The 10,984-nt window shown below is 41.7% G+C and overlaps 1 protein-coding gene across 1 annotated transcript in view; it reads left to right on the top strand.

Moving 5' to 3' along the window:
• The first annotated feature begins 673 nt into the window (after nt 1–673).
• The window catches only part of LOC125458075 (coiled-coil domain-containing protein 69-like), a 51,478-nt gene continuing 41,167 nt past the window's right edge, over nt 674–10,984 (top strand). Inside the window, exon 1 of the mRNA XM_048542945.2 lies at nt 674–863. Coding sequence (XP_048398902.1) covers nt 816–863 — 48 coding nt within the window. The 5' untranslated portion in view covers nt 674–815. The remainder of the gene's footprint in view (nt 864–10,984) is intronic.

The following is a 10,984-nucleotide window of genomic DNA, read 5'->3' as shown; positions in this document are numbered from 1 at the left end:
CTACACCTTGTCATTTCGGGGTAAAAGTAGTGGTCACCTGAAAAAATAGCACATTACCTAACTGAACCCACTCATTGCATCATTAATCAGCAACAAACCTTCGCTGTTACTCCAGATCACTTGAACTTTAACCTTTCCATGGTCATTTTGGATTATGTATGTCCAGCGAAAGGGCAACTTGCATTACTCTAAATATTACATCGTTGTTGATCTGATATTAACCCATGAACTTCTAATCCTTGCTAAGCTTCTGGATGAGCGTGAACTCACATTGTAACACCTAACAGTAAACAGTGCTGCACAGTCCCCCTGTACCTTTTACTTAACGCCCATACGGCCAGTGAACCAGTAACAACCATAGGCTGATAACGGAAATGCTAACATTCCCTATACCTTTCTCATAGTTATTGCATTTACTTTTCACAAACCGACATCTTCAGGCACCTCCCACGATTATTTCCTGCAATTAGGAATAGTATAATAACGAGCCACAGATTGAAATTTATTTCTAAAATCCATCCTCCAAAAAGGATGAAAGTGACTCTTCGCTATTGTGTCTCTTCTTTGCTTTGTTTTAAGCTGCTCTTTTCTTTTAAAGACTGAGTAGGTGGGACTTCAACAGCTTGATAGCTTCACGAAGGCGTGCTCATTACAGTACATACGGTAACTCAAAATGCTAAGCACAAGTTCAAACAGCAGACCCGGGCTCAGTTCAAACCAATTGGGTTACTAAGTGCTGAAGGTTTAATGTTTCGCCGTCAGTATTACAGACAACAGGCTTTTCACGGACAGATATCTGGCATTGGGTCTGGAGAATGGGCAGCAGTAGCAGCAAGTTGTTTTGCTGTAAATCTAGTGGGAAGGTAAGCCTCAGATTCTTTGATTCCGGGAACTTATTGTTTTCAATTGAGGAAGCAGGTCAAACAAGCGCTTGCTGTTGATTCGTAGAAACCAGACCGTAACATGTTACCCACGAGTGGAAAATCTATAACAAGTGTCCTAAACGTACACTGTTCCTTCTGACTGTGATCTTCCTGACAAAACAGAAAAGTCCTCTACAGGACTTTTCTGTGTATTGTCAGAAGTAATGTGTTAGCTGCAATCTTTCACATTCTGATAGTAACTTCAAAGTACAGAGACAGTAATATAACTTTGACAAGTAACTTCCATCCACGCTATGGCAACACTTACACAGTTTTTCGAAGCAAATATCGCCACTATGTTTTAACTGCTCTGGAAATGTATGCTAACGGTTTAAATCACATTGGGATTGTGAAAATTTCCTGTTTGCAAATATATTGAAGGAATCAATTAGCACAACTGTTGCAATGGCTACAGATAAACAGGGGAGCCAAAGGAGCTATCAGGACCCAACCAATCAGATTCTGCTTTGAAGAATATGAAATTGTGGGCCTAGTTACCAGTTTACAAAAGATAGGAGGAGAAGGGAGTTTCATCAATGCAAGTATTTATTATATTACAGCCAAATCAGGTGTGATTGTGACAAGGGAGAAGGAAGTGGTTTGACTTTCCGTTTTAAAATAATGAGACAGCAGAAATAGGAAACTCGAATCAATCGTGAAGCACTAACATGTGAGAGATGTACATGGAAATCACAGGAAGATTGGTAAATGAGAGAGTGGGGATTCCATTTTTATAGCACCATATTTCAAACAAATGCTCCCTTTCAATACATTCTATTATTGATATTAACATTTATTTTCAAATAAAATGCTGCATTTCCTTGTAACTGCCTAATTCTGAAGATCTTGAACTGTTGATGAAATTATTTCTTAGGGACGCATTTACTATTTTCTATGCCAAGACCTCCAGGCCCATGAACCATCGAAAGCTAGCACTATGGTGTTGGTCAATGTGATAGAGCTGTGAGATGGTTGACTTGAATCATTACTCCTTCCCATTCATGTCAGCCCCAAAGATATGTAAGTGTTTATAAGTAGAAAATACTGGAGGCACTCAGGTGGGTCATAACATCAATGGAGAGAGAAACATGGAGTTGTACGTTTTTCACATGTACTCTGCCTTGCCCCTGTATTCACCATCACCTTGAGCTCATTCAAAATTCCCCACTGTCTATCATATCTTGTGTAAATTACTACTTGGTGATCATGCCGGTGAAACCTGGAATGGTAGCAACTCAGTTATTAATCACATCCTTGTATCAAATCCATCATGACCTTACTTCACAATGGAAGTTACGTCGGAGACTTTCTGGAAACTGATGCTGGAATTGAGATCAGCAATTAATTAAGATTGCACTGCACAAATGGTGCCATCACCAGCTCTCTGCTCACTTCCATGATGTCTGTGCACAGTCAGTGCCTCCTACACTGTGGATTACTTGCAAGACACTAGCATCTGTATCATTAGAATATCTCACTACCTAAATCCTTTTGAAGAGGAAGCACATTGTGAAGAGTGCTTAGATTGTGCTTTGGAAGAATAAACAATTCCTGACAATAAGCAGGAGAGGACAGAAAAGAGAGTTCCTGCACCTCAAGAAGGACCAGAGGCCTACAGCCTTGAACAACGAATTCACACACGTTGAAGAGGTCAGGAGTGCAAATTAACTAGCCAAAATCCAACCAACTAGCCTCACCAGCTACTTAATTGACTGTATCTCCATTACCCAGCAACCAACTATTTTTATCTATCAGGAATCTATCTTCTCCTCTATCCATCTTCAATCCATCTCCCCCTCTCTCCCTATTTATTTCAGAACCCCCTTACCCTCCAGCTTTTCCGATGAAGGGTCTACGCCCGAAACATCAGCCTTCCTGCTCCTAAGATGCCGCTTGGCCTGCTATGTTTGTCCAGCTCCACAACTTGTTATCACTTTGTCTATCAGGGCCGTCATTTAATACTCCTGTTTGAATTCAACTTCACACACTCTGCACTGTCACATCCTCATCTCACAGCTTGCACATGTTAGGAGCTAGTCATCTGTGACAGCCGCATCATTTAAACATTTTCCCAGACACAAGTTGCGCTTTCTTGAAGACAAGTTGATGTACACAAGAAACAAAAGGAAAATCTCCAAAGGAGGAGTTAGTGTGGCCTTTTTGGAAGGGGGATCCCTGACAATCATCCTCATCTTTCTCTATGTTGGTCTCATTTTACCAATTCACCTTCAATGTTCAGAGAAAGCTGAAGTCAGCCTGTAAAAGACCATATGAATTAGGAACTGAAAGCAACTGGCTTGTGCGCAATGTTTGGAGTCACCAAAAATAGTGCTTCAACAAAAGCTTGATCATTCTCTGTAAAAACTGAAACTTTAAGCATGTTTGGAAACAGTCACTTTTAGTGCCGAACTTTGAATATTGCTGAAAGAGAGACATATTGTTGAAGCCTTTGGTCTTGCACTCATCAGGACAGTATCACAGGAATGCCAAGTGATCAAGGGAAGGGCAATTCAAACTGAGTGAGATGAGAGTGCTGATTGGTAGATGTATTACCATAGAGCATTGAAGATATAGCTAACTGCTGAGCTTTTTGTTTTATAAAACAAAAGCAAGCCAATTCATCAGATTGGTCAGAGTATTGCCATGGGGAATGCACCACGCATTGGTTGACACTAAGTTTTGCTTGATTGAAAAAGGCATAATGTGTGGTGAAGGGTCCTGACCCAAAATGCCGACTTTCCTGCCCCTCTGATGCTGCCTGACCTGAACCTCCACACTGTATTGACAATATGTAGACATGTTTTCATTTTGTTTACAAAGAACTGGAACAGGAGATTCCTCAATCACCCCACCCTCAATGGGAGGGCCCAGCATAACAGAGCAAAAAATCAGGTTAAAGCATTTGCCACAGCCTTTAGCAAGAAGTACCAATCAGATGATCTATTAACCCCCTGCAGAAGTCCCCTGCCTTACAGATGCCAGTTTTCGGCCAATATGATTTACCCCTCAAAATGATTAGTGATACTGGATACTATGGGCCCTGACAACATTCCGATAATAGTACTGAAGATTGTTCTCCAGAAATTGTTACACTCCTAACCAAGCTGTTGTAGTACAACTGCAACACTGGCATCTACCCGACAATGTGGAAAATGGCCCAGGAAAGCCTTGTACACAAAAAAGCAGGACAAATCCAACCCAGCCAATTATAGCCCCATCAGTCTACTCTCAATCATCAGTAAAGTGATGGAAAGTGTCATCAACAGTGCTATCAAGCAGCTGTTGCTTAGCATTGACCGAATCACTGATTCTTGCATCCCACTACCTGGTAAGTTTCTCTCCAAGCTATTGACCATCCTGACTCGGAAATATACCATTGTTTCTTCTGTGTTGCTGAGTCAAAATCCTGGCACTCCCTCCCTAATTGTGTTATGGGTCTACAGCAAATGGAAAGTAGTTGTTCAGGAAGCAGCTCACCATCACCTACTCAAGGATAGCTAAGCTGGGTAAATAAATGCTGGCTGGCCCAGTAATACACAGATCCCATGAAGGTTTTTTTTTCAAAGTGACTGTGCCCTGTGTGGGAATATGTGTTGATTTACATATATGAGACACATAACTAATGTTGGATACAGCCTGTGTTTCCCAAACATGGGCTGATTGAGTGCAGTTAGAACTCTGCCTGTTGCAGAGCATGAGGGAAAGTATTGTTTCGTAACATCTGCCAGTCACTGGGACATCTAGCCTATCCCCCACGTTTTGGCTACCATATAAATCAATCAAGTGGTATATGAATTTAATTACCAGTATGATGGCAAATTTCCAGGCCAAAAAGATCAGCAGTCTAATTTTTTCCTGTGTAATATTTGGTATTTTTGCCATGCTGTCCTGCAGGAAGTCTGCAGGGCCTTGGTGAGACCAACTTGGAATGTTATGTACAGTTTTGGCGTCCTTATCTGAGGAAGGTTGTTCTGGTCATGGAGGGAGTACAACGAAGATTTACCAGACTGATTCCTGGGGTGGAGAAACTGATGTATGAAGAGAGACTGGATCGGTTAGGATTAAGTTCACTGGAGTTTAGAAAAAATAAGGTTTAGAAATCTGTGGAACTCTAACGGGGTAAATGTAAGAAGGATGTTCCCAATGACTGGGGAGTCCAGAACCAGGGCCCACAGTCTAAAGGTCCAGTAAAGGCCATTGAAGGCTGAGTTGAGGAGAAATCACTTCACCCAGAGAATGGTGAGCCTATGGAATTTTTCGCCTCAGAAAGGGTTTGAGCCCAAAACATTGACTACTTTAGCCAAGAGCTATATCTGATGCCTTCTTGAAAACACTCAAAGGATATGGGGAGAAAGTAGGAACAGGGTACTGAGTTGGATGGTCAGCCATGATCATATTGAATGGCGGAGCAGGCTCAAAGAACTGAACAACCCTACACCTGCTCTTAATTTCTATGTTTTTCTGAATCCTGATGAGTGCAAGGTGAAAAGCTTCAGCATCATGGTTCAATATTTCAAGTCTGAAACTAACCCAAAATCCTAGAATTTCAGGAATAGCTGGAATTCAGCGACAAAACTTCTGGTTGTTAGATTACTCAAACTGGATTCAATGAGCTGTGTTTCATGTCACAGAATGATGTTCAACTGTATGAAGTTAAGTGAGGTTATAGACTGGAACCTGGACTTTCTAACTGGAACTGCTGTCATTAAAGCAGCATTACAAATATACTGAATTCATGATCTAGGTGCATACTGTTTATAGATGCTTACCAACTTTGTAAATCTGGTTCCAATACACTTCTCATTGAAACATGCGAGAGTGGCTTTGAAAGGCACAGAGCCCAGTTTTGAGCACCTCTGACCCCATCCATAATCTCCTTGATATGCTCCAAGACTCCTGCGCATTTCTAATTCCGGTCTTTATTTTATTTTGTAAGGTCTTAAGTTCTGGAATGCCTCCCTAAAAGTCTCTTCTCTCATTCTTTCAAAAAAAAAGACCCAAAACCTAACACTAAGGTCACCTATCTGAATATTTCAAAGCATAAAGAACTGGAAATGCTCAACCGTTCAAGCAGCATTTGTCAAGAGAAACAATGTTAACATTTCAACCATTTATCAGGTCAGATGTTGCCAGCATTTTCTGTTTTATTTCAGATTTCCAGATTTATTTTATGGAGTATTTAATTTCTGCACAAGCTTTCTTTAATAACATGCCTGTAATGCAAACATATCAATTAGGTGTAAGAGTTGGCCACTCAGCCCATAGGGAACTTCCAGCATTCAATTTGATAATTCCACATACCCACCTATTCCTGATAAAGTTTTACCCTCCTGCTTATCAAGGATCCAATTACCTCTGGATTAAAAATATACAAAGACTGTCTATGCACTACATTCTGAAGAATGGATTTCAAAGGCTCGTGACCCTCTGGGAGAAAACAAAATGACCACTTCTCTGTCTTAGAGATAGTAGGAACTGCTGATGCTGGAGAATCTGAGATAACAAAGTGTAGAGCTGGATGAACACAGCAGGCCAGCAGCATCAGAGGAGCAGGAAAGCTGTCGTTTCAGGTCGAGACCCTTCTTCAGAAAATTTCTGAAGAAATTTCTAAAGAAGGGTCACGATCTGAAGCTTCAGCTTTCCTGCTCCTCTGATGCTTCTCTGTTTTACACAAGCAATCCCTTTATTTTTAAACAGCTTTCCCTAGTTCTAGATTCTTCTGAACCATGTATAACTGAAGCATACCACTCTGCTTTTGCACTCCATTTTCCTTGGAACAATCAATGACATTTGTCTTATTTTCCTAGCGGCCTGCTATACTTGCATAATAACCTTTTGTGATTCATGCACTAGGGCACCCAGGTCCTTCTGCATCTCAGACTCTGCATTCTCTTACCATTTTAAATATGCTTTTGTTTTATTCTCTATCAAAATAGGCACTTTCACATTATCCTATATTGTAGTCTGTTTTGTCGGATTTTTGCCCACTCACTTAAATAGCCCTTGGTTGTTGTCTTATTCCCTCTTCACAACTCAATCTTTTAAATAATTGTTGTTTTAGATTGTGTTACTTAAAATTACTTACGTCATCTCATCTTATTGATAGGTCATTTAGTTCCTTTCATGATCATGTACTATTAAACCCACTTGTCGCTTCACTGCAGTCAATGTCTCCAAAATTCCATGATATTCAAAACAATTTTGTCAATTCGTTAATAATGAAGTAGATTGTGTAACTAAGAAACAAAATGCAGTTCTAAATGGAAAGTGTTTTGATAAAGATAAGCCTCATGTTACACCCTTCCGAATAATTGTGTGCACAAATGTTAGCTGAACTGAGTGACTTTATTTTAACCAGGCATAAAATTAACTGTAGCCATAAGAAACCAGACATCCTTATTGAAAATCATAATTGCATTGAAAGTACAAATTGATGCTTGAGGGTCAGTCTGGGAATTCTGTTTTGTATAATTCATGATGACTTCCCAAAGCATGTTTATTATCTACAAGTGAGAAACTGCTTGCAGAGTCAACCACTCGTAGTAATTGAATATTGGTTGCATTTTAGTATCAACAACTTTGGAACAGACACTCAGCTATAACTTCTCTTAAATTTATGTGTAGGATGTCACTGGATGGCCAGGGATTGCTCATCCCTAATTACACATACGGTGCTGTTAGCGAGGGACTTTGAGAATTTGGTACAGTGCCAGGAAGGAAGAGCATTTTGTTCCAAGTCAGGATGTTGAGTGAGTCCGAGGTGAAGTTGGAGGTGGTGGTGTTCCTTAGTCATTCTCAGTGGCAGGGGTAGTGAGTTTGGTGCTTTTGAAGGAGTCTTGGTGAATTGCAGTAGTGCATCTTGAAGATGGCATCAACAAGAAATGTTTAAGGTTTTTAACGTGGTGCAAATTAAGTGTGCTGCTTTGTGCTGAGCTTCATGAGTACTGCCCCGCACTCATCTAGGCATGAAAAATATTTCATCACTCTTCTGACTTGTGGCTTACAGCAGGTAAACATCCTTAGGAGGTTATGATGAACTACTCAAAGCAGAATTTCTAGCCTCTGACCTGCTCTTGTAGCCGTAGTATTATAGAGCGATTTAGGATACATTGGTGGTCAATACTAATTTCCAGGATATCGATGGCATAGATACAGTGATGGCAATATGTCAAAGTGAATCACTTAAACTCTCTCTTTGTTACAACCAGCTTTTGTCTGCCACATGAGCATTATGCATGTTATTTACTCTTTATCAGCTTATATCTGAATGTTGTCCAGGTCTTGTTGCTTGTGGATTTTTCCGTATCTGTGGAGTTGTAAAGACTGCTAAACACTGTTCACTCATTAGTAGACATCCCACTACTGCCTTAGGCTAGATGAAGTTTTTTTGGTATGTTACCCTGAGGGACGTTTGCAGCAATGTCCTCCGTCTGAACTGACTATCCGCCAACAACCATGACCGTCCACCTTTTGTACTAGGTCGGAATCTAATCTTTGGAGAGATTTTCCTAATTAGCAGTTACTTTAATTTTGTAAGGTCTCCTTGATGGCATATTACACCTAATGCTGCCCTAATGTCAAACTTAGTTACTTATTTGACCTCTGGAAATCAGCCCTTTTTTCCAAATGCGGCAGTAATGAGATCTTGAGTCAAGTAGCCTTGGTAAAATCTGAGATAATGGGAACTGCAGATGCTGGAGAATCCAAGATAATAAAATGTGAGGCTGGACGAACACAGCAGGCCTAGCAGCATCTCAGGAACACAAAAGCTGACGTTTCGGGTCTAGACCCTTCATCAGAGAGGGGGATGGGGTGGGGGTTCTGGAATAAATAGGGAGAGAGGGGGAGGCGGACCGAAGATGGAGAGAAAAGAAGATAGGTGGAGAGGAGAGTATAGGTGGGGAGGTAGGGAGGGGATAGGTCAACCCAGGGAAGATGGACAGGTCAAGGAGGTGGGATGAGGTTAGTAGGTTGGAGATGGAGGTGCGGCTTGGGGTGGGAGGAAGGGATGGGTGCGAGAAAGAACAGGTTAGGGAGGCAGAGACAGGTTGGACTGGTTTTGGGATGCAGCGGGCGGAGGGGAAGAGCTGGGCTGGTTGTGTGGTGCAGTGTGGGGAGGGGACGAACTGGGCTGGTTTTGGGATGCGGTGGGGGAAGGGGAGATTTTGAAGCTGGTGAAGTCCACATTGATACCATTGGGCTGCAGGGTTCCCAAGCGGAATATGAGTTGCTGTTCCTGCAACCTTCGGGTGGCATCATTGTGGCACTGCAGGAGGCCCATGATGGACATGTCACCTAAAGAATGGGAGGGGGAGTGGAAATGGTTTGCGACTGGGAGGTGTAGTTGTTTATTGCGAACCGAGCAGAGGTGTTTTGCAAAGCGGTCCGCAAGCCTCCGCTTGGTTTCCCCAATGTAGAGGAAGCCACACCGGGTACAATGGATGCAGTATACCACATAAAATCTGAGCTGAGTGTTGGTGGATCGGCTGTTGCTGGATAAATGCCTGATTGACAACACTTTTTATCATTTTGCTGATGATTGTGAGGACGTAGGAGTGGCAACTGGCCCTGCTTTTCGTGGTAGCATATACATAAACAAGTTTTCACATTGCGAAGTAAATGCCAGTTCTGCAACTGCGCTAGAGAAGTTTGGCAAGGAACACACTTTGTTCTGGAGCAAGAATTGTCAGAACTACAGCTGGAATATTGTCAAAACAGTTTGTACAGCATTCAGTATCTTCAGCCATTTCTTGATAATTGGCAAAGTGAATCAAGTCAGCAGAACTGACCTGGGGTGGGTGGGCCGCTCCCACCGCAGTTATAATCACTTCTGACCTCTTCTGTTCGGCAAAAGATACAAAAGCTCAAACGCACGTACCAACAGATTCAAGAACAACTTCTTTGTTGCTGTTATTAGACTTCTGAATGGAGCTCTGAAATTTAAAATTTCAGGTTGATCTGCACCTTCTCTGCAGCTGTAATATTGTATTTGTCATTCTGCCCTATTACCCCAATGCACTTCCTTTATTCTTTAATGGGATGAGGGTGTCACTGGCCAGGCAGCATTTATTGCCCATCCCTAACTGCCCAGAGGGCAGTTCAGAGTCAACTACATTGCTTTGGATCCGGAGCCAGATGTAGGCCAGACCAGGTAAGGATGGCAATTTCCTTCCCTAAAGGACAGTAGTGAACCAGATGGGTTTTTCCTGACAATCGGCAATGGTCATCATAAGATTCTTAATTCTAGGTATTTTTATTGAATTCAAATTTCATCATCTGCCATGACAGGATTCGAACCCGGGTCCCCAGAACATTTTCTGGGTCTCTAGATTACCAGTCTAGTGGTAACACCACTAGGCTATTGCCTCCCCGTAAGTATGTGATATGATCTGCCTGTACTGCATGCAGAACAAAACTTTTCACTGTACTCATGTACATGTGACAATAATAAATCAAATCAAGTCAAATCTGCCATAGGCCGAGTCAGCAGTTATATCTTTCAGGATTCAGCTAATTATTTCAGTGACAGTATTATTGAGTTGCTATTGGTGATAGATATTGAAACTTTGTCCAGTGTACCTTCTGATCCCTAGCCAACCGTGTTTTTTTTATCCACTCTTCAAGTGATGTACAAATAGAGGAGTGCCATTTGATCAGTAGGAGAAAGGCAATAAATAATTAGCAGGAGGATTCCTTTATTGTTTTAGACCTGATGTCTTGAGACTTTGTGGCATCAGAAACAATATTGTTGACTCCCAGTGCCATTCCTTCAATCTGTAAAGTATGGTTCACTGACTCTAACTATGTCATGTTATTGCTTGGCTAGTCCTTGGGGCAACTTTCCCAGTTTTGGCTTGACTACCCAAAAGTTATTGAGGGGGGCCTTTTCATGGACTACTGGGCAAGGTGTGCTTTTTTTTTGTTTCCCATGCCTAGATCCATTTGGGATGGTTACTCCAGCTTTTCTTCTTTTCTTCGCATGTTCTGTTGTGGTTTATGCAATGAAGTGGCTTGCTAAGCCATTTCAGATGGCAGTTAAGAGTCAGACTTCTGGGGTCACG

Source organism: Stegostoma tigrinum, chromosome 13 (assembly GCF_030684315.1).
Source record: "Stegostoma tigrinum isolate sSteTig4 chromosome 13, sSteTig4.hap1, whole genome shotgun sequence".
NCBI lineage: Eukaryota > Metazoa > Chordata > Chondrichthyes > Orectolobiformes > Stegostomatidae > Stegostoma > Stegostoma tigrinum.
Note: the sequence above shows the minus strand (reverse complement) of the source record. Positions and strands in the feature narration are given on the sequence as shown.